Below are 25,019 nucleotides of genomic sequence, written 5' to 3' on the forward strand. Positions count from 1 at the left end.
AATATATAACCACTTCCATAAAGTGTATGTGTGTATCCTTGCCATTTCTTTATGCATATACAACAAATACAATATACAATATTATCTCCCCCTTTGACAAATGCTAATATACACACATCTGTATCTTTACTTTTAAAGATCTCCAAGGCACACTGTTTCTATTTCAGTACACAGAAAAGCATTTTTGTGGGTATTTGTTTTTTTATAAATGGGGTAGTATTCAGTTGAATGGATGTTCTACCATGGTTTCTTTAACCAGTTCCCTATTAATAGAGCATTGCTGTTATAAACAGTGATGTAATAAGTAGCCTTTTAAATACATTATCTCCTGTGTATGTATAAATATCTATAGGGTAAACCCAGATGTAGGATTGCTGGCTCAAAAAGTAAATAAAATGTGTGTGTGTGTGTGTGTGTGTGTGTGTGTGTGTAAAATTAAATAAAGCCAAATTGCTCTCTATACAGGTTATAACACTTGCAACAGTGCTGCATGAGAAGGCCCATTTTCCTATTGCCTCACTAGCAGTGTATTAAATTTTAATATATTTGCCAATCTGGGTAGGCAAATGGTATTACATTATAGTTTTACTCTGTATTTTTATTATGAATGGAATGTTGAGTATTATTTCTTATGAACTGTACATGTGAATTCTACCCATTTTTCTCATAGATTTATAGAAGTATTTTATATTTTAGGGAAATTATTGAAGTTTTTTATTTTGAGACATAATGAGAAAGATCTCTCCTACTCCAAAGTATTAAAGACTTTTTCCTACATGGTTTTTTTTCTCTTTTTCTTTTAATATATATGTATTGACTTCAGAGAGAAAGATGGTAGAGGGAGAGAGAGAGAAACATCAATGATGAGAGAGAATCATTGGTCAGTTGCCTCCTGTGCGCCCCCTACTGGAGATTGAGACCGCAACCCAGGCATGTGCCCTTAACTGGAATTGAACCCTTCAGTCCACAGGCCAAGGCTCTATCCACTGAGCCAAACCAGCCAGGGCATTAATGGGCTTTTTTCTTGTTCTTGTTGTTAATCCTCACCTGAGGATATTTTTCCATTGATTTTTAGGGAGAGTTGGAAAAGAGAGGGAAAGACAGAGAAACATCGATGTGAGAGAAACACATCGATTGGTTGCCTCCTGCATGAACCAGGGCCCAGGGCCCTTGACCGGAATCTAACCTGGGACCCTTTGGTCCACAGGCCGATGCTCTATCCATTGAGCCAACCGGCTAGGGCCATAAATGGGCTTTTTAAAAGGTCATTAATATAGAGAATACAAAGGCACCCTGAGGTAGGAGAGGGACTTTATTGGTTGTATACCCTTCTTGTGTATACTCTTTGAATTATTTTTTACCATGTGCATGTATCTTTATTTAACTCTTATTTTGAAATAATTATAAATTATAATTAGAGAGTCATAAGAAGTTGCAAAATAAAAGTACAGGGAGGTCTCATATATCCCTTCACCAAGTCCCCCCAATGATGATGTCCTACATGACCAAAATATAACATCCAAAGCCAAAAAATTGATGTGGATCCCTTTTTCCTCTCTAAGCATTCTTTTCTGGTAGGATTTTGACCTAAAATTAATTAGATGAATATAAAAATACGTTGAGGTATTGGTGAACAAGGTTTTTGTATAACTGTCCAAAATAAAAATAAGTATCAATCTTTATATAAATATTTACCTGGGTTTTTAATAGTTCTTTGGTAAGAGCTTTTTTCACACCATTGTAAGACTGGTTACTGGAGAAAATAATAGTCTTTAGTTTTGTGAGTATTCATTTTACCTGCTATGTTTAGCCTTCATCATTCACAAAAATCACTCAATTTATGTTACCAATCATAAAAATCTCCCTGGGGCATTTTTGTGAGTTTTTAAAATCATGAAATGTAACAGTAGGTGATTCCTGAGCCTGGCCTCCAAGAATGATTGTAGCTTCTACTTGAAAATTTATAATGAATCATTTTTACCTGGTTTGGGTGAAGCTTGACCATAAGTATATCAGATTTGCCAGCTCAGTGTAAGAAGTTCTTAATACAAAAGATTTGATTTTATAATTTGGGAAATTCCTATAGTGGATTTTGTGATTGTGGAAGTCAGAAGCGTCTTTGGGTAAAGCAAGGTAATTTTTTTCTGCAATATTCTGCATATAGACATATATTATGAAGATATCTTCAGCTTTCTAACAAACCAAAAGAACATTAGTTCTTAGCGACTAGGTAAACTATACTGGCTGTCGAAAGATCACTGAGCAAGTGCCTTTTCCAAGAAGTTACCTCCCTTGTTCTCAGAGCAGAACCTCTTCTAGGAATGTGCTAGATAAGATAAATGGCAGTTATGAACAGTTTTAGTCTATGGATCCATGCTATGGTTTCACAACTAGCATGTGGTGCTTAGTCAAAGCACTGTTCATACACAATTCTTTATTTCAGGTCATTGTAGATACTTGCTTTCTTCCGCAGTCTTACTGTTATGGTAGAAAAAGCCTGTGTTTTGACATTAGTTAGGTCTAGGTTTGAATCCTATCCCTAGCATTGTGTCTTTGAGTAAACTACTTGACCTCCGTTTTCTCAACTATAAAATGAGAATGTTGCTCATGTTTGTAAGAAGGACTCACTAAAGTGATGTGTGCCTGCTATAAAGTAGGCAGTCATTTAAGTGTTCTTTTTCTCTACCTTATTGCTTTGTTAATTAGCTTCTGTGTTCAGGGAAGAATAGAAGAAAGACAAAGTAGTCAAAATGTAAAAGAAGAAATTTGCAGCATTTTTAAACAAGTAGCCATGATGTCTTTGTTCACATTAATAAAGAAAAAAAGTGGGTTCCTCATAGTTGTTTTGTTTTGAATTTTTCTGTGTGGTTTTTTTCATGTTTATTTTTTTTTTTTATGTGAGATCAAATTAACATGACTCTCTGGTTTTACTTTTTAGAAAGGAAAGAATGGAGATGGTTTGTACAAAGTTGTTGAGCTGACAGTATGAATGAAGCAGTTGGTCCTATTAAGAAGGATGGCCCTAGCCAGTTTGCTTAGTGGATAGAGCCTCAGCATGCACACTGAAGGGTCCCGGGTTTTCCGGTCAAGGGCATGTATCTAGGTTACAGGCGCCCGGCCCTGGTCGGGGGCATGCGGAAGGCAACCAATCAGTGTGTTTTTGTCTCTCCCTCCCCCTTCCACTCTTTCTAAAAAGCAATGGATTAAAAAAAAATATGAAAATATGGGGAACTTGTGAAGCTGGAGGTTTATATCTGGCCTCCTCTTCTCAGTGAAGTTGTAAGTGATCTGTTGTGGTAAAAGTAAGGCAGCTTGGGAAGACAAGCTGTGGTCAGGAGCCAGTTGGGATGAATTAAAACATGAACAGAAGTATGGAAAGCCAAGCTATCTTGCAGTAGCATTGATTCTTTTGAGTTTTACTTCTCCTTTGAATGTGATTGTAATTAACATTTTTAAAACACTTAATTCAAGCTCATTTGATTCTTTGGGGGCTGCATTTCCAGTAAATAAAAATCCAATATACAAAAAATAGCATTCTTATTTCCCCCCCACACACACACACAATTCTATATTTCTGTCCATTTTCTCCATAGCCACTATTTTTTTATATGTTTTTTATTGATTTCAGTGTGAGAGAGAAAGGGAGAAGGATATCCTATCTAATAAAGATGGAATATGCTAATTGACCCTCATGCTGTCACAGAGATGACGGTGCCCATGGCCAATAAGGAGGGAATATGCTAATTGACTGCCCCACCCTCAAAGATGGCAGCACCCACAGCCACAAGATGGTGGCGCCCAGTCCCTTCAGCCCCACTGGGGCGGCAGGCATGCAGCAAGGCTGGGCACCTGCCTCTGGAGTCCCTCAGTCCCCTCAGCCCCCAGCTGCCCAGGGCCAGCCTAAGGCGCAGGCAAGCCTTGAATGGCGGCTGCCCAGCTACCCAGTGCCGCCCAAGGCTCAGATAACCAGGGCCAGCTGAGGCTTGTGCTGCCGGCCATGGCAGCAGCAGAGGTGTGATGGGGACATCACCTTCCCCTCATCGCCAGGTCTCCTCCCTCCTCTGAGGGCTCCCAGACTGTGAGAGGGGGTAAGCCGAGCTGAGAGACCCCCCCCTCCAGTGCATGAATTTTCATGTGCCGGGCCTCTAGTAGAGATAGAAACATGGATGAGAAACATCTATTGGGATGCCTCCTGCACGCCCCCTAGCGAAGATTGAGCCAGCAACCAGGCATGTGCCCCCACCAGCATTCAATTAAGGGACCTCTTGGTTCATGGGTCAACGCTCAACCACCGAACCACACTGACCAGGTTCCATACCCAGTTTTTAATTCACCTAGTAAATGCTAATCGAGGTATGATTTTATTCTAAAAGAGCGACCCATAGTAAACAGGAAGCTTCTTTAAAAAAAAAAATTATCCCTTGCCTTTATATAGCACTTAAAGTTTACGAGAATAGCTATAAAGTCTTAGGACGCCTTCCCTTAAGGAATTTAAGTTCAGAAACTAGTTAACCATCAAGTTATAGTGTAGTGAGTGCAACAAGAGAAAATAAAATAAGTATAATATTTAGTGTTAGGTCAAAGAAGTAAATGAAGGAAGATTATTCATCATTCTGCTTCAGTTGATCTTAGAGAACATGAAGCTCAAACCACTGTGTTGGCTTTGAACACAATAGAAAACTTGTTGCCCTCATTGAAACAATATTCTTAAACCACTTTCTGGGATCTTAGAATACCTCTTATCTGCTTATTTAAGACTACCTATCATAATAGTATCTTTATTATAAGTCAGGCTATTTAAAGCAGTGGTTCTCAAACTTTAGTTTTTATCAGAATCACCTGGAGGAATGATTAGACTTCCTGGGTCCTACCTCAAGAGTATCTAATTCAGTTGGTCTGGGATAGACCCAAATATTTACATTTCCAAGGTCCAGGTAATACTGGTGCTGCTGGTCCAGGGACCGTACTTTGAGAATACTGATTTAGTCAAACTCAAAAAATTTTAATGGCTCTCTAGTATGAGTCAGTAATTGTTTCAAGTCAAATTACTATCATATTGACTCTTTCAGCATGCATTTAAGCTTCTATGTGCCGAGCACTGTGCTCACTCTTCCCACAGGTGAAGAAGATAAGCAACATCCCTCCACGAGCACAGTTAACAGTGGTAGTATTGTTTAAGCCCACTTCATTGTCACAGGAATTTATGAGTTAGGGCATGTAATCCCTTATTTTAGATGGAAAAAAAATATGGTCTAGAAAGGTTTAATAATTTCCCAGAATTCACAGAGTGAGTAAAGACTTGTGGACCACAGGAGGGATGGAGTAATGAGTTCTACCTTAGGAAATGAAAAGGCAGCCCAGAAAAGATGGCACTGGAGCATCTAAAGCAGGGGTGGGGAACGTATAAGGCCTGAGAAATCATTTGGACTGGCCCTGTCAAGGCATTAGGGGTGAGGTAATTAAATGTTTGACTAAATATAGCAGGCTAACTTTGAAGTTGATAATTTTGTGTATGGCCCTTGAATGATGTTATGAATATCGAAATGGCCCTTGTCAGTAAAAAGGTTCCCCACCCCTGAAAGGAACAAGTGAAAGTGAACCAGGTGAATTAGAACTGTCAGCATTTCCAGTTGAGGGAGCAGTTTCTGCAAAGGCATGGAAACCTGAGAGAATATGTGTTCCACAGACCAAAAATAGTTATGTAAGACCATAACACAATAGGCCAGATGGAGTATGAGAGGAAAGGAGACTATAGAAGGCAGGGTTCAGGGTCATGAAGAGTTTTGTTTACCGGGCTAAGAAGTTTTTAAAATAGAATTAGGTTTTATTATTATTATTCTTACCACTTTCATCTCGGTAAGCCAGTGGTTCTCAAAGTGCATGTGATATGGTCTGTCCGGCAGCAGGGGCATCACCTGGACACTTGTTAGAAATGAAAATCCTGGGCCCCATCCAAATCTGTATCAGAAACTAAGGTGGAGCTCAGCAATCTGGATTTTAACAAGACCACCAGATGATTCTGCTGCTAAAGTTTGAAAACCACTGCAGTAGGTTCTAGAATTCACAAATAACAGGCGTCAAAATAGCTAAAGGTCACTACAGTGATAGTAGTTGTATCTGTGACTGATTTAATTCTTGTTAAAGTACAATGCTTAACAAAATTGAAATATTAATAATTTTTAAGGGACACACATTTTCAGCATGATTTATTTATGTTTAAAAACCTGTTCCTCTGTATCTGTTAAAAGAGGGCTGAGCCAGGACTACAGTTTACTAAATCAGCAAAGAATAGCATGCTAATTATTGTTCCTTAACTAAAGGAATGGTTTGGAAACTTACTGATTTTAATTTAAGAAAGAGGAGCAATGAACCCTTCTTTTGAGGGTTTGAGCTTTTTTTGTTTTAGATTTGTTAATATATAAAATTGAAGTTAAAATTAGCATTTAAGGTGTATTAATTAAGACATGTGTTAAAAGAATTGAATGTATTTAAGTCATGAAATGACTAAAACTAATTCAGTTTTCCCTTGACATAGAAATAAAAAATATAGCAAGTATAATCTAAGATTCTCAGGCAAACTTTAAATGTCTCTCACTATCTTTTTTACCAAGTTGTGGCCAATATAAATATTTATTAATTATATCTATAGATAGATAGATAGATACCACTTTAGGTATACAGAAGCCTTTTTTCATCTTAGAAAAAAATAGCAGCAAAAGGTGAAGTAGTATGCTGCAATTAATGTGGTTAATGATCAGATAAAAAAGCTTAGTGTTGCCGAGACCGGTTTGGCTCAGTGGATAGAGCGTCGGCCTGCGGACTGAGGGGTCCCAGGTTCGATTCCGGTCAAGGGCATGTACCTGGGTTGTGGGCACATCCCCAGTGGGGGGTGTGCAGGAGGCAGCTGATCGATGTTTCTCTCTCATCGATGTTTCTAACTCTCTATCTCTCTCCCTTCCTCTCTGTAAAAAATAAATAAAATATATTAAAAAAAAAAAAAAGCTTAGTGTTTTCCATGTTTTGATTCAGAGTTCTCACCAGGCTAAGAAGTTTTTAAAATAGAATTAGGTTTTATTATTCCTAGTGAGGAATTGACACCAATCCCTTCATTTTACAGATGAGGAAACTGAGGTGTAGGGAAGTTAAATATTGATTTGGTAGTGGTCATGTGGGTAGTGAGTAGCAGAACCAGGATTATGACCAGATCTACTTGGATTATAATGTAAAAGGCACTGCTACATCAGACATATTTCTGAGCCCCAGTTTGTTATAACATTGAGGGTCCTTATCATCTAAAGCAGTGGTTCTCAACCTTCCTAATGCCACGACCCTTTAATACAGTTCCTCATGTTGTGGTGACCCCCAATTTCATTGTTACAAATTGAACATAATTAAAACATAGTGATTAATCATAAAAACAATATGTAATTGTATACGTGTTTTCCGATGGTCTTAGGCGACCCCCAAAGGGGTCGCAACCCACGGGTGGAGAACCGCTGATCTAAAGTATAGTAGTCTTAAGATATGTTACCATTTAGATTTTCTTGGGTGGGGTATACTTTATAAAGAATATTTAGTGAGGTTTTATATAAAAGTTGTTTAAAGGTCTTTTTTTTATTGATACAGTGGGCTAAAATATCATGTTTGTCTTTATAAGAAAACCTAATCACTGTTCTTCAAAATTTACAAAAACACCTAAGAAAGGATATAGATCCTCACTACTGCCAAAGATGACAGTTATTCAGCCTTCTTTGTCACTGTCATACATGCCGATATTTGAACTTGAGATGTACTTACCTGCTAGACTATTTCCAATTATTTCCAGAAAAAACTAGTCCAAACCACATACCTTAGTAGGTGATTTTGCCAGCTAGTAACCTGCAATCAAAGCTTGTAGATCTGCCAGAATGTTGAGTTCCTTGTTAATCAACACTGCAAGTACTGTTTGCCCTAAAGCCCTTTGAATCATTTCTATAAGTCAGTTTAAAAAATTTTTAAACCAGACGTTAAAATATCAAATATATAGAAGAAAAGTCATCATCTGATGTTTAATGCAATAAGCAACTACTGGGATTTCCACCTGAAAGGCAATTTAAGATATATACTTGGTAAATGAAGTTTAAGAGGTGTGGAGAGGGTACAATTCATTCAAAATTTATCTTTTTAAATTCACTGAATTGAGAACTGAATAAAATTGGGAGTTACTTTTAAAGTAGCATATATTGTCATAGGCAAATTAGAAAAGTTGGAACTACAAAGGATTTTTAGAAGTCATCTATTTACTGAGATCCTCATTTTCAAAATGAGAGCTCTGAGTACTGAAATTTGAGAATAGACTTAAATTACTATTTTTTATTTTAAGTAAAACACAGATAGATGTTTTTAAGAGGTGGAAGGGAAATTGCATTTTTTAGAATAATTTAATGAAATATTGTAATTTTTTCCAGTGCATCTGGGGCAGGTGGTGTAGCCATTGACAACAAAATAGAACAAGCAATGGTAAGTAGAAGTTTATAGTCCTCTCATTTTATAGATTGTTGGTTCTATTGAAGCACTTGGTTATCAATTCTAACAAACAAACACCTAATTTATTTAAACCAAGATGACCAAAGTATATTTTTTTTATAATGAGATTTAGTTGAAGTTGTTAGAATATTGAAAATTTTTAGCCTAAAAATACCAATGAAGTAAATATTTTCCCCATTTCAACATCTCACATTTCATGCATTACCATTGATAAAAGACCATCTTGGGGGGTATACATAATCAAAATGCATTATGTTCCCCCAAAATATTTCAGCATCAAAAATAGTTTAGAGACAAAAGAGCATTAAAATGAAAACTTCAGCTGGAAAGTTTTGGCATCCTTTGGTCATTTACAGGCATTGTTTGTACTCTTAATACAGCGGTTCTCAACCTGTGGGTCGCGACCCCTTTGGGGGTCGAACAACCCTTTCACAGGGGTCGCCTAAGACCATCGGAAAACACATATATAATTACATATTGTTTTTGTGATTAATCACTATGCTTTAAATATGTTCAATTTGTAACAATGAAATTGGGGGACACCACAACATGAGGAACTGTATTAAAGGGTCGTGGCATTAGGAAGGTTGAGAACCACTGTCTTAATAGATAGACTTGTTTCTATTGATTCTGGTTCTGATTTCTATTACTATTAAAGTTTTTTGTTTCCTTAAAGATAGTCTGTTTATATTATGTAAAATATTCTTACATATTTTATATAAAGCTAAAATAAGGACCATTAGTCTCAAACTTTTTTAAAAAAACAGGGTTTTAAAGTTGGAAATTGCAGACCACTATATCTCTTAAAGTAGTACTGTATACCAGTTTAATAACAGACAGTTTAATATCTTTTGTTCTCTTAGCCCAGTGGTCGGCAAACTCATTAGTCAACAGAGCCAAATATCAATAGTACAACAATTGAAATTTCTTTTGAGAGCCAAATTTTTTAAACTTAAACTATATAGGTAGGTACATTGTTATTAACTTAATTAGGGTACTCCTAAGGCTTAGGAAGAGCAACACTCAAGGGGCCAAAGAGCCGCATGTGGCTCGCGAGCCGCAGTTTGCTGACCACTGTTAGCCCAACATCTAAGCATGTGGTTTTCAAACTTTTTTGTTTTGTTAATTCTAAGCTTGTAATTGACAATTTAAGGAGCTAGTATCTTTGGAAATCTCTCCAAACTTTGGGGAAAAAATCCTGGGCTTGCTGCCCTACTTGGAAACTGGGATTTTTTCTACCCCATCTTCCTTAGGGCCAGTCATGATATAGTAGAAACATTAAAAACAAGAGCAGGAAAACTAATATAAAAACACCTTACATTTATAAGGCACCAGGTAGGCTAGAATCAAATAGCAACACCTTTTCCTTTCTCTCTTTTTGACATTCCTAATTTTGTTTTTCACAGGATCTGGTGAAAAGCCATTTGATGTATGCAGTAAGAGAAGAAGTGGAAGTTCTAAAGGAACAAATAAAAGAATTAGTTGAAAGAAACTCTTTACTTGAACGAGAAAATGCACTGTTAAAGTCTCTTTCAAACAATGATCAATTATCCCAACTCCCAGCCCAACAGGCCAATCCTGGTAGCACTTCTCAACAGCAAGCAGTGATAGCACAGCCTCCGCAGCCAACGCAACCTCCACAGCAGCCGAATGTCTCCTCAGCATAAAGCTTTCTTGCCTCATTAAGAAAAAAAACTGAAAGCAATCTATCCTGTGTGCCACTGGTGTTCTTTCCACTTTATATGAAAGCAAGTAGCCATGCTTCGGTTATGTGTTTGGCCTTTTCAGTATTAGACAATCATTCTACAAGAGCTTTTCCTCTCTTTGAGATGTCATGCAGTGCTGTTGATGTCCAGTTTTATGTCATCAATACACAAGGAGAATAATAGATGGGGTTTATTAAAGCAAGCAAAGTCTGCATTTTACCTGGTGCGTATGAGGTCCTTTAAGAGCTTTAGTGGCTCTTCCATGTGTCTGTCATCCATGGATTTACCCTGAGCCTTCCTATCATATTATAAATAACAGTTCACCTAAAGAGCCACTTTTCTTTCAGTATCAGTAACATTTGCCTACATAAGTTTTCATTTATTTGTGTTTTATTTATTACAGGGCTGCTATTTTCATAATGTACATGAACAATGTCACAGAACTTTTTTAATTTTTGAATAATTATAAGTATCAGTAAAGGAATTGAAAGACAGGATTGCATTTAGCAGATTAAACGTTTAGGCAATAATTGAACAAAAGAATCCTGGCATATTTCTAACACTAATGGCAATTTACCTTCGGTATTTATTTTTAGTAGTAAAGACCCAGCTTGAATGTAAATTTTGTATAGTGTAAGTATGAAGAACATAGTGCAACTGTACAGGTAGTAACCAATTATTGTGATATAATAAATAATTGGGCTATTTTGATGAAGAAAACTTTGTTCATTTGTTTCTACTTTCTAATAGAGAAATTGCCACGATTCCTCTGCTTTTCAACATTTCGTATGACTTTTTTGGGGGTGGGGGGTGGGAAAAAAAAGCTGTGAAATTGTTCAACCTACTTTGTAACCAAAGAAGCAAAGCTGTGTAATGGAGTTTGGGGGGGGGAGGGGGTTGTTTTTGTTTTTTTTTTATAATGCACATTCTTTATGTATTTTTATTTAGTGTTTTCTTGGTCACAATTTTCTTTGCTGTCTAGCATGATCTGCATGACCTATACTCTTTGAACCACTTTCGTACCTCATGTTTTTATTCAGCACTCTTATTGTAATATGTACTAGTCTGTGAACAATGTCAAATAAAAAAGAAAGAACAGGTAGTATGGTGGAGCTGAGCTAGTGTATTATACACTAGTTGTAAAGTACAAAATAAAATGAAGTGAGCCATCTTTTGTTCATTTAAAATGGTGTTTTGAATTTCGTATGCAGAAGACGTTTTGTTACATTGCAGATTTTAATGTATTTAATAAATGCAACATGCAGATAAAGTGCAGTGTATACTGAGTATTTAAATTAAAATGTACATTTCATAAATACAGTTTCAAGAGAAAACATCATTTTGTGTATACTAACACATTAAGTGTATGTCAGAAATTGATGTATAAATATATATTTTAACACATTTTCTGAAATTAAACTGCAGTTTTGTTGAAATATTTGGCTCTATATGTGTTCAAAATTTAATTTGATTCAATTTGTATTTTCACAGTTCAAAATATTCCTTAAATGAAAATCTATGTTATTAATGACTTCATGATAGTTTTTAAGTTTTCAAAGTAAAATAGTTTAAAGAATGCAAGAATGTTGAGCAATATTTGTACTTAATATTCATATTATGTCAATGACTTTAAATAGGAAATCCTTGTCTACCAAAACTTTTACTTGAATTCAGAAAGGTGCCTATAAAAATTAACATGCTCTGTATCTATAGCCAGCTAGCTAATCAGGAGTTAATGTTCTTTATCTATTCAGAATAAAAACTTAATCAGGTTAGCCACAAACTAAATGCATAAAATTGGGTATACATCGGGTTACCAAATATTTTATATTCTAGTTGTGTTGCAGGATATATTCAGTATAAACAAATTTTAAAGTTAATGGATAACATTAAAAATAACTAAAGGAACTAAGTACACAGGCTTGAAAAAGCAGCCTTGAAGATGTGAGTGGAATACGGTGAGATAGAAAGTGGAACTTCCATGTTGTAATGTTAACCAAAAGGCTCACTAGTTGTGCCCCTCGAGTGCAAACAGTGTGATATTTAATACAGGTGGAGGAAAACTAGTATTAGAAAGGTAGGAATTTGTGAAAATACAGCTTTTGATTCAGGGGATAGAAAAACACTTTATAAACATAAAAGTAATAGTCACAAAGGAAATGATTAATGTTAGTTTAAAATGGTAATTAGAAGCAATTATTACCACTTTTACATTTTAAAAAATAACAATAGAAAAGAAACAAACATGGATAGTTCACAGAAGAAATGGCAGTTTCTAATAACCTAAGACATGCAAATTAATATTTAGCAAATTGTTAGATAGCAGGACCCATTGTAGAAAGACAGATTTTCCTGTGTACTTGTAGAAAGTAATTTGGCAACATGTATCAAGAGTCTTAAATATTAATACACTTTTCAGTTTAATGACATGAAAAGTTTCTCAACTCATGGTTCATTGTTCAAAAATTGCAAAACTATGATAGTCCTCTACTCTTATCCCTCCCTTCCCTTTGAATCCAACCTTCTCCCACATACACCACCGAAAGTAACTGAAAGGAAGCCTTTACATCCAAACCTAGTCATAAGGCACGTCCCCACTCCAAAGTCAGAGCCAAACTTAAGGATGGGAAAACTATTGTACTTTTCAGCATCAGATATAGTGTATTTGGAAATATCAGGCATTCTCCCAATTGATTAGTTTGTTTAGGATCTGAAGTAAATTTTAGTTTTACTTGAGAGGTTTAGGGTCTTCTGCTCCATATAGCTGGAATATTAATTTATTGAGATGCCAGTTTGGGGGGCATATTCTTACAGGAGTGCCATCTCTTAAATAATTCTTTGTGTAGGGTGCATAGGCCAGGGTGCCATATATTGCTATTACTTTAGCCAACCAGAAAATCATAGGTAGAAAATTTTGTTTCTGATATGGCAGTGTGTCTGTAATACAAACCTAACTTTCCCCAAAGAAAATTCGTTTCAGCTAGTTACAATGATATTACAGCTTGCCACACCCCTTCCCCCCTTTAGGTATTAAGTATGCAGTTGTTTTAACTCATATCTCCCAAATAGCTGGATATTTTCCAAAGTTCTAAGCTAAGTAGAAGTATTAAGACAAGAATGCTTTATCATCTAGCCCCAGTGATGGATAATCACAGATGTCATCATTTAAGAATTGTCACAGGTCAGAGATTGTGGTATTTCTCCAACCTCCAAACTCTAGTCACTCCTGGACCTTTAAGCTGGGGGAGGGGCGTGGGGGTGTTGGGGGGGGGGGGGGAGGAGATGCCTTAAGATTAGAATAATCAAAATACCTGTTCTTCATGGAAATATATCTGTGGACCCAGAAATAGCTAATTTTCTGGAAACAAATTGTCGAGATCTGAAGTCATGTTTTTGTGGATTTTTTTTAATGGCAGCTTTGTAGTTGAATGGCAGGTACTTTGATGACTCCATTTTCTTAAATAATCCTGCTAAAAGGACAAAACCTGGCCCTCAAGATTCACAGTTTAATCGGGAATATAGGCAAATCATCAGATACAATGCAATAATAATAAAGACATACACAGTCAAAGATGGCTGTCAGGAAAGGTTTCCTCAAGAGGTGACACCTGATTGACACTTGAAGATCACAAGAGTAAGAAAACTGCTCAAAGTTTTACTGGAGAACATAGAGCTCCCTGGTTGGCCACAGATTTGTTTCACTGGAGGCAGACTGGCAATGACTGCCTCCCCACCTCAGTAGTTTGGCTTCTAGTCATTCAGAAAGTAAGAATGATTTTAAGAAGTGGGATTGTGATCAGATTTGCATTTTAGAAAAATTAATCACTCCAGTGACAAATGGAAGGTAGATTGAAGGCTGAAACTGGAAGCTGAGAACTAATTGAGGAGGGACAATGATCCAAAAATGATGAGTTAAGTGAAATTACATAGGCAATCTCATGATGCTCATGAAGGAAGTCTGTCTTGGGTCTTTCAGTACCATTTTTTCCTCCACAATGAACATTCCATTCCCAGCATCAGGTTCCTGTTCTTTATTGCTCCAAGGAAAAATCAGAGAGCTGTAAGTCTTAGAAAGTTTGTGTCAGATTTTTCCTTCCAACAGTCATATATCTCTAGGAAATGAAAATCTTTGTTTCCTATTAAATAAATTTCCAGAATTTAGCAAAAGGGGAGTGGGGGTGAGGACTAGATGAGTCTTGGCTGTCACTTTATGCCTCTGCATAAATTCAGCCATAAAGGTAAACCAAATGTAGTACTTTTACGGTGACTGGCGTTAGAGTGGCCCAGAAGCATTAGTCCAAAGCTTGTCCCTCAGAGCTATCCCTTCCTCCCCAGAAAGGATAATATGGGCTCTGGCCCCATTGCAGGTATTGGCAGCCAAGTCCAACTCGGTTTTGCTAGGCTCCAACCTCTCCTCCTTTGCCATAGTTTGATTCAGAAAGCTGCTTTCTTTCCTTCAATTCCCTCACCGATGTGAGACTGGACCTTTTTTCCCACCTCCTCCTACCTCAAGCCTAGTAATCCATGTTTCTATTTTCTAACAATACTAATAGTTTATTATTTAGCCACGTATATTTGAATACTATTTTCTCCTTTTCAACATTCCAGAATACACCTGTTCCATATATTTCTATACCAGGTCACAGAATTTCTATAGCAAGATCTGCTCTCTGAGTGTGTGTGTGTGTGTGTGTGTGTGTGTGTGTGTGTGTATTTCCTTTGTAAGTGGAGAAAGAGCTATTTTATAATTTTCTTAGTGGGCTATAGTTGGTATGACATGCTGTGTCACATATGAAAAAGGCTAAGTGAGGCTACACAGCAAGCTAAAGGTCACAGACATTTTTTTTCTTAACAGAATCATCATAAAGATAGCCTTTCAAAACTGACAATGGTAAAGTAAGAAGCTGGTATTCTGCACTGGCATAGTCTATTTGGTTATAGCATTTGTTCAACATGCTTAGATGGTAAATTAGCTTTATTTTTCCTTCTCCTCACTGAGGAAACTGATAGGTAAGGCAGTTTGAGGAATTTTCCCATAGTCTGATGTCATAAAACACAGCAACTAAGTTTATGGACTAAGACCACAGAAGCCAAAGGTATCCCTTTGCAAAAGGGAAGGAAAAGGTGTGCCAAGTGAATCCATAAAAATAACTGAGGCAAATGCCACACTTCTTTCCCATAAAAAAAGCTCAGTTTCCCTATTCATTTCATTCTTTTGCATGCCTGAGATATTTCTACATAACATATGTAAAGCATTCTTGCCCCCTGAAATCTAAAATGTTTTCCAGATCAGTTGTTGCTGTCATTTCACAAGCATGTGACACATCTATCGATAAATTGTACCTGAGAAGTTCACGGACAGCAAAGGGACATTTCCCCACATTTGGCCATGAAATATCAGGTCAGTGTATAATTCTAGTGTTCCTACTAAAAAAAAATGCAGGGTTTGTTTTTTAGAAATTTGAGTTTTATATTTTACTTTGTAGAAACACTGTTGAAATGCAATAGAATCCTATTTCTGTTCATATTTGGGGACAGAAAGATGAACGGGACATGATTTGTGCACTTCAGGAGCTTGCAGTCCAATATGAAAGTAAAAGTTAAAGTGCCATATTGTTTATTCAAAGTCTAAGTCATAGTTTGTGAACTTCATATCACTCATTGAATGGAAGGTTCAACATGCCAAGTGAAACTCTGACATTGTGAGGAAGTAACTTTAACTCACCAAAAAGCTTTAATATCAAAAGATGCTTTTGCCCTAACCGGTTTGGCTCAGTGGATAGAGCATTGGCCTGCAGACTCAAGGGTCCCAGATTCGATTCCAGTCAAGGGCATGTACCTTGGTTGCGGGCACATCCCCAGTGGGGAGTGTGCAGGAGGCAGCTGATCGATGTTTCTCTCTCATCGATGTCTCTAACTCTCTATCCTTCTCCCTTCCTCTCTGTAAAAAATCAATAAAAAATATATATTTTTTAAAAGATGCTTTTAAAAGAGGGTTCCTGGTGAAAAGCCTCCCCCATCTCTGCTTTGAACCTATGAGGTGTCCTCTAAAAAAAAAAAAAGGAACCAATCAGAGAAAAGTTTACACATTTTTTTAATACTCCAAGTTTGTAGAGAATGGAACTGATTTAAATCAAACTTAACTAGAACAGAATTTGTGTCATGAATTATATCATCTATTGTCTCATAAGCAACACATTTTCTTGGCTGACAAAATCAGTTACCATTCAATGAACCAAGTTAAGAAAAACTCAGGTGCCTGATGCCAAAAATAAATCTGATAGAGCTAGAAATCTGGAAATAATAACAAATATACATTGAGTAAATGATAAAAGTGACATGTCAAAGCAATGGCAGAAGAATAATATATTTGACAAATAGTATTGAAACAACCACTTGGGAGGAAAATGAATTTAGTTCTCTAACTCATAAAAATTAATTCCAGCTAGATTAGCAGTGTGTCTTATGCTTTTCAGTCACATATCCCTTTTAGAAATCTCCCTGTGAAATGCACATAAAAAGTTTGTGGGGCTTTTTTAAGAAGCTCATTCATTTTTCTTTTCTTTCAATTAATTTCAGAGAGGAAGAGAGAAGGAGAGAGAGATAGAAACATCAATGATGAGAGAGAGTCATTGATTGGCTACCTCCATGCCCCCCACTGGGAATCGAGCCTGAAACCTAGGCAAGTACCCTGACCGGAATCGAACCATGACCTCCCGGTTCAAGGTCCCTCAATCACTGAGCCATGCCCGTCGGGCAAAAATGTTTTACAAAGAAGTTATGAAGAGATGTCCAATCTCAGCAAAATAAAGGATCTTCACATTAAAACGCAATAAAAAAAAAAAACTATCTCAAACCCCAATTGGAAAATATTTCAAATATGTATAAATCAAGAGCTGGTCAGGTTGTGGAAACATAGGGTCTGACATTGCTGGTGAGTGTATAAATTGGCACAACCACTTTTAAATGCAATTAAGTGGTATCCATTAAAATTTTAAATTCACATTCCCTTTGACTCAACAATTCCAATTTTTAATGAAACACACTTTACTCACTTGTGTTCACAAGGTAGCTTGTACAATGATGTCAATTACATCTTTGTAATAGTATAAAATTGGAAAAACCAAAATACTCACCAAGAAGAGGGAGCATGGTATACATTATAAAATACTAGACATCAATAAAAAAGAATGAGATCCTACTTGTACTAACATGGAAAGATCCCTAAGATACAATGTTAATTTTTTTTTTAAGTTTGGGGGGAAAATTGAAGGGCAATACATGTACTATTTATCACACCGTTGATGTTAAAACACATACTGCACATATTCACACACACAGATACTGTAGAGTATACTTCTTCAGTACCTATTTGTGTATTATCAAAATGTATAGAGAAGGTCTGGAAGGATAAACCCAAACAGCTAACAGTAGTTTGATGGAGTGCATTAGCTTTAACTGTAACATTGATGTGTTTGAATATGCATTCATGTATTGTTTGTGTAATGACAAAATTAATAAATTAGAAATAAAATAAAATAGAAGATGTTTTCTTCTTATATGCGCTGATGTTTCCCCTGGTGCTCTGGGCCTCGTCATCTTCAGCCCTCTCCATTCCCCAAGATATTTTCCCCTTTCTCCTGTTTCTTCTACTTTGCCACCTCCTTTGGCTTCACCACATTGGCATTTATACAGCCTCAATAAGTACATAAAGACAAATAAATAACCCTCCTCTCCTAACTGAGAATGTGCTCCCTCTGCTTGCTTTTTCTGTTACCGTTTCTTCCCTTCCACTTCTGCTTCCACTCTGCTTGTCACGCACATTCTGGTTGGGCTCCCACTATGCCACCAAACCTTGTGCTAATTTCATCTGATATGTTTCCATTCTTATCGTATTTACTGTTTTACCTAATTTCTATTTATCATTTGTTTAGTCTAATCATTTTTTTCTCTCATATTCCTCCTTTTCATTTTTTAGCGTTTTCTTTTGTAAAAAAAATAAATATATATAGCTGAAATTTTCAACCCAAACTGTCTTTTAATAGATTAATCTGTTCCCATTTATTAACATTACTGGCATATTTGGATGTATTTTTGTCATTTTATTTTGTGTTTTCTCCTCAAAATGCTGTGATATTTTTTCCCTTTTTCTTGGCTTTTATTCAATTTGTTTCCTTATTCACTTTTTTACCCCTCTAATGGTTGGGGAATTATACATTCCATGTCCATTCTCCCAGTGGTTTAATCTTACGATGTATCATTTTGTGGAAATTTTCAATCATATACAAAAGTAAATCCTATATAATAAAAGGCTAATATGCAAATAGACCAAACGGCAGGACAACCGAACTGAACAACCAGTCACTATGATGTGCACTGACCACCAGGGGGCATGCACAAAACATGGCAGGCGTTGGCCATGGCAGGATGGTGGAGCAGGTGAGCAGAAGTGCCAGATCAAGGCAGGGCACCAGTCGCTGTCATCAGGGCGAGCCTCTGGTGGTTACTGAAAATTCTTTGCTCCCGTGTGCTGCAGTCCCACCTGGTGCTTGCACCTGCTGCCAGCGCCGTCAGCGAGTGCTAGCCGTGGCTGCTGGCCCCAATCACCCCTCAGGGTTTCTCCACCTCCCCCTGCTCCTGAGGGGTGATTCATGCTGGCAACGGCCCCGCTTGCACCTGCTGCCAGTGCTGGAGCCACCGCTCACACCCACTATCAGCACCAGCCCCGTTTGCACCCACAGCCGTCACCAGAGGGGCAGCTCACACCTGCTGCCAGTGCCCGGCACCGGTCCTGATCACTCAGCGCCCTCAGCGGGTGTGAATAGCAGCTGCTGGCTCCGATCGCCCCTGAGGGCTTCTCCACCTCTCCCTGCTCCTGAGGGGCGATCAGGGCAGCAGCTGCCACTCGTGTCCACTGACAGCGCTGGCCCCAATCACAATGTGTCTTCAGCGGGTACGAGTGGGCCAGCGCCATCAGCGTGTGGGAGCAGCAGCGGCAGGAGCGGTACTGCCAGCAGACAGAGGACAGGAAGGGCCATGAGGGGGCGTGGAGGATGGGCTGAAACCCGCCCCTGTGCCCACTGCAGCCTTGGGGCCCACAGTTCCTTTCAAGGTCCACGAATTCATGCACTGGGCCCCTAGTAGTATAATAAACTCCTATGTACCTATAAACCAGCTTGACTGATTACCTAGCCCAGCCAGTGTAGCTCAGCAGTTGATTGTTGATCAATGAACTAGGAGGTCACAGTTCTGTTCCTAGTCAGGGCACATGCCCAGGTTTCAGGTTCAGCCTCCAGTAGAGGGCATGCAGGAAGCAGCCAATGGGTGATTCTCTTTCATCATTGATGTTTCTATTTCTCCCTTTCCCTTCCTCTCTGAAATCAATATATATATATCCTATATAATAAAAGGGTATTATGCAAATTGACCCTAACAGCAGAACAACTGGGAATAACTGGTCACTATGACACACACTGACCACCAGGAGGCAGGCACTCGATGCAGGAGCTTCCCCCTGGTGGTCAGTGCGCTCCCACAGGGGGACCTCTGCTTAGCCACAAGCCAGGCTGCCAGCTGCCAGCACAGTGGTGGTGGCGGGAGCCTCTCCCGCCTCCTCAGCAGTCCAACTGCAGCTTAGGCCTTCTCCCTTCTGGCAAGTGGACATCCCCCGAGAGCTCCTGGGCTGCCAGATGGATGTCTGACTGCCAGCTTAGGCCTGATCCCCCGGGGAGCGGGCCTAAGCCAGCAGGTGGACTTCCCCCGAGGGGTCCCAGACTGTGAGAGGGCACAGACCAGGCTGAGGGACTCCCCCGAGTGCACAAATTTTTGTTCACTGGGCCTCTAGTGTATGTATGTATCTATGTGTGTGTGTATATGTGTATGTATGTATATATATATATATTTTTATATAAATACATATCCTGTCTAATAATAGACAAACGGTAATTAACCATACCTCCGCTACACTTCCCATTGGCTAATCAGGGCGATATGCAAATTAACTGCCAACAAAGATGGCGGCCGGCAGCCAGGCAGCTGAAGCGAACATGAGGCTTGCTTGCTCCAGTGATGGAGGAAGCCAAGGTTCCCCGCCTGCTGCAGCCGGGCTCTGAGCTCCAGTCTAAGCAACAATGTTGCAATTATAGAAGCTAAACAGACCCCAGATACCTGCTTTCAGCCAGCCAGCCTCAGAGCTGGAGCTGCAACAAAGTTGCAATTACAGAAGGTAAATAAATCCTAGAATTAAAAAAAAAGAAAAAGAAAAAAAGGAGAGACTGGGAGCTTCAGTTGCAGGCTTGGCCCGCCTGAAAACAGCCCTCAGCCCCTCATCCAGGCTGGCCAGGCACCCCAGTGGGGACCCACACCCTGAAGGGGGTGTGAGCAGCCTGAAAACAGCCATCAGCCCCTCACCCAGGCTGGCCAGGCACCCCAGTGGGGACCCCCACCCTGAAGGGGGTGTGAGCAGCCTGAAAACAGCCATCAGCCCCTCATCCAGGCTGGCCAGGCACCCCGGTGGGAACCCCCACCCTAAAGGGGGTGTGAGCAGCCTGAAAACAGCCATCAGCCCTTCACCCAGGCTGGCCAGGCACCCAAGTGGGACTCCCACCCTGATCCGGGACACCATTCAGGGCAAACCAGCCAGCCCCCACCCGTGCACCAGGCCTCTATCCTATATAGTAAAAGGGTAATATGCAAACTGACCCTTACAGCAGAAAGACTGGGAATGACTGGTCACTATGACACACATTGACCACCAGAGGGCAGATGCTCAATGCAGGAGCTGCCCTCTGGTGGTCAGTGTGCTCCCACATGGGGGAGCTCTGCTCAGCCACAAGCCAGGCTGATGGCTGCCAGTACAGCGGTGGTGGTGGGAGCCTCTCCTGCCTCCTCAGCAGCGCTAAGGATGTTCGACTGCAGCTAAGGTCTGCTCCCCGCTGGCAAGTGGACATCCCCCAAGGGCTGCCAGGCTGCCAGAGGGGTGTCTGATTACCATCTTAGGCCCAATCCCCCGGGGAGCAGGCCTCAGCCAGCAGGTGGTCATCCCCCGAGGGGTCCCAGACTGAGAGAGGGCACAGGCCGGGCTGTGGGACCCCCTCCCCCGAGTGCACAAATTTTTGTGCACCAGGCCTCTAGTATTTATATATTAAAAAAACAAACAAAAATGATTACCTAGTCATGGCCAGTCTTGTATTATTTACACTCATACCCATTTTACCTCACTATCCTCTGGATTATTTCAAAAGTAATTCAAGATATCATAATATTCCATCCATATATATACTATATTATATTTCAGTATATACCTCTAAAAGATATTCTTTTATTTTTTAAAGCCTCTTTATTTTTATTTTTTAAAGGATGATCATCATCTTTACTTTTTTAATACATTTTTATTGATTTTTTTTTTTAGAGAGAGAGAGAGGAAGAGAGAGGGATAGAGAGGCAGAAACATCAATGATGAGAGAGAATCACTGATAGGCTGCCTCCTGGGGATCGAGCCTGAAACCTGGTCATGTGCCCTGACTGGGAATCGAACCCTGACCTCCTGGTTCATAGATAAATATTTAACCACTGAGCCACATCAGCTGGGCTGTATTTTCTGTAAATTACTTAGATCTAGAAGCTTAATCAGATTTGGGTTTATATTTTGTCAATATTAATTCATAAGTAATGGTGTATGCTTCCATCACATAATGTCCAATTATCTCAATTTTGTGATTTTGGCAGCATTCATAATCATTGCCTAGACACATTAGCCTATTAATTCTATCATTCCTTCTTAGTCACTAGTGAAATACTTCTCTAAAGAGAAACTTGCCTTTATCAACTGCTCAGTTACCTTGAGCTACAGTTCCTATAAGGAAGGCAAGTCTTAATCCTTTCCTTTTATTTTTAATTTATTTCTGAGTTAAGTAGCTAAAATGGAATAAAAATAAATAAGGAGCAATTGAAGAAAACTTTAATATTTTATTCTGAGAATGAGAAAGAGAATAAAGCAAGTTGATTTAGGATGCTATATTTCAGATGTTATTGGAAAGATGCCAGGAAATTATAACTCCTAAAAAGTTAATGACAGGAGATGGCATCATGAAGACTTGTGTTTAGTGCTGAGTCTGGGAGTAACTTCTGAGTCAAGAGTACCTTGAGGGTAGGAAATCCACATCTGGGCAAAGTGGAGGCTAGTTCAGAAGCAGCCCCCAAAAAGCAGGCCAGGATGCCCTGAGTATCCAGGTAGTGAAGAGTTATACAAATGAGCATCCTTTTTGTGTGCTTAATTTCTGTCAAATGGAGATGAGATATTCTCCTTACAAGCTGACAAGCCAGGAAGTTTTCTAAGAAGCCAGCAGGGCATGGGTAACAATTTGGCTTATGCAGCTTTACTTCTAAGCAAGGTCATAAAGACCAGCAGCACAGTTAGCATGTGTACTACTACTGCCTTTGTTAGTCAGGCCTTGACTCTGTGAGGATGGGTTTCTTCCTATGGTCTTGCCCTGGACACAAGAAGAGGTTTCAGTACTGGGACATCCGCTTTAAACCCAGATGTCTTGCGCAAGAACCTCAGTCTCTGTGGACCTTACAATAGCCACCTCTCAAACCCACCTTTCTCCAGCCCACATTCTCTCCCTTTCTTCTCCCCAGCCCATCCTGCCCCAGTTGACTGTCCTTGTTAAACACTCATTGAGAGAGATTAAAAAGGAGCCCTCCCTTCCCAGGAACATCACTCTCTTTTTAAAATGGGATTCTTAAAAGCTACACTATCCTCTCTCCAGAAAGAAAGAACAAGCAAAGACTTGGCGTGGCTGCAGAGACAAGGCCAGTGGCTGCAAGCTGAGTTCCAAACCTGTGAGGCTTTGCTTTTTCACTGACGTCAGCTTCCCGAACTCGCCGGGTTCAGTATTAGGTAATGGCTGTGATGACAGCTGACTCACACAGAAATGCAGCTTTCCTGGAAGTTTCCTTTGCTCAGATAACCACCCTGTGAGGAAAAACTGGTTAATACAGTCTTTTACTCCTGAATATTCACGCGTGTTGACACAGAGTGATGAGTCTCAGGGGAGGAGGAGAAAGGGCATCAGAGTTCTGGGAGCTACACGAGGGACTTAAAGTGAACAGTGTAGGAAGCGTGGGGTGGGAGGGTGCCAGTGCTAAAGCCAGAAGCTGAGTGGCGTAAAACTGAATGAGATTCCCCTTTGCCCTTTGATAGCTGGGAAACCTCAAACCAGGTTGCCTTGAAAGTAAGATCTGTGAGAGCAGGAACATCTACTTTTTTATTCACAGTTGCATTCCTGATACCTAGTACTATTATTAAGTGGATGGATGGATGGATGGATGGATGGATGGATGGATGGATGGATGGATGAGGGTTCACATTTATGTCACACAGGAACTATTGAAAACCACTGCTCTAGGGAAAGACTGGGTGATTTTTAGGTCCTGGGAATGGCACCTATGATAATTCAGGTGACCTAAATAAGTTAAATCACCTTCTTCAAAATCTTTTTCCCCTCTTTATCTCATTAGATCCTCACAACTGCCATAGTTAGTCTCAGGAAAGCAAGCATTTTACTCATTTGACAGACAGGTCCATGGAATCCAGAAGCATGTACTATAACCTGCCCGAGATCCAGACCTGGTTAGCGATAGAACTAGATTCCAGGCTGTTGGACACCACAGCCTATGTTTTTCTCCCTGTTATATTCAAATGGGTTAGAGGTCACAGGGAAAAATAACTCCATTTCTGGAACAAATTATAATGAAACTGTACACAAATTATTCCTAATCATTGATTCATCTATTTGATTTCATTGAGGCAGCTCAATGATTCAAAAGGTAACTGGGATAGACAAAATAAGAACAATATATGAAAATATATCCTCTTTGGAATAAAGAAAGGTAAGTTTCTATCCACAGAATACCAAACAGATTGTAATCAGTTTACTGATAGCTCCAAGATCTGCAGCCTCAGTGCAAGAGAGGAGTACTAACTGTTTATTTGTTAGAAATGTGTATTTTCTTAATAAGTAGCACATGCTTGCTGAAACATTCTAAGTTTTTTTTAAAGGCAAAACATCTCCTTCCTACTCATCTTCAACCCCACTCTGCAGTCAGAGTTTTCTCTGCATATAATTGAGATACACACACATATACGTGTGTGTTTTTTAACATGAATGGGATTATAGTAAATATATTTTTCTTCAATTTGCTTTCTACAAGTCAACAGTAATGGACATCCTTCCATAACAGCACAGAGATCATCTTTATTCTTTTAAATGTTTGCATAGTATTGTATAATAAGCCATATGATGGCATGCATGCCCCTACTTTTTTTATTGTAGTAGTTAATCCTCATCTGAGGATATTTTTCCTATTGACTTTTAGAGAGAGTGGAAAGGAGGGGGAGAGACAGAGAGAGAGAAACATTGATGTGACAGAAACACATCAATTGGTTACCTCCTGCACCCTGTACATGCCCAACCAGGGCTGGGGATGGAGCCTGCAATCCAGGTATGTGCCCTTGACTGGAATCAAACCCAGGATCCTTTAGTTCATGGGCCAACGCTCTATCCACTGAGCCAAACTAGCTAGGGCCTGCATAACCCTACTAATGGACACTTAGATGGCACTCATTTTTCTATAACCAGAATTGTTTCCCTACATATCTTTGTCCAGTTGCATGAGAATTTTTTCACAATAATAGCATTAGCCAACATTTCTTGAATCCTTTGCCTTTATATCATGTTCATAAGACAAACAGATGGCTGTAGATTACATCCCCATGACTTACTT

The 25,019-nt window shown here is 39.2% G+C and overlaps 1 protein-coding gene across 6 annotated transcripts in view; it reads left to right on the top strand.

Moving 5' to 3' along the window:
- TSC22D2 (TSC22 domain family member 2) overlaps positions 1–17,111 on the top strand; it is a 60,789-nt gene extending 43,678 nt beyond the window's left edge. For 2 of the 6 annotated variants that reach the window (XR_004974359.1, XR_004974360.1), the window contains 2 exons: positions 8,448–8,499; positions 9,933–10,012. Coding sequence is in view for 4 of the 6 variants with exons in the window: in XM_036352275.1 (XP_036208168.1) it covers positions 8,448–8,499; positions 9,933–10,193 (313 nt within the window). In the remaining 2 variants the exon portion in view is untranslated. Of the gene's footprint in view, positions 1–8,447; positions 8,500–9,932; positions 11,669–15,520 lie in introns of those variants that run through there. The other 4 variants (XM_036352275.1, XM_036352276.1, XM_036352277.1 and 1 more) reach the window with 3 other exon arrangements.
- Positions 17,112–25,019: the final 7,908 nt, after the last annotated feature.

Source organism: Myotis myotis, unplaced genomic scaffold (genome assembly GCF_014108235.1).
Source record: "Myotis myotis isolate mMyoMyo1 unplaced genomic scaffold, mMyoMyo1.p scaffold_m19_p_2, whole genome shotgun sequence".
Lineage (NCBI taxonomy): Eukaryota > Metazoa > Chordata > Mammalia > Chiroptera > Vespertilionidae > Myotis > Myotis myotis.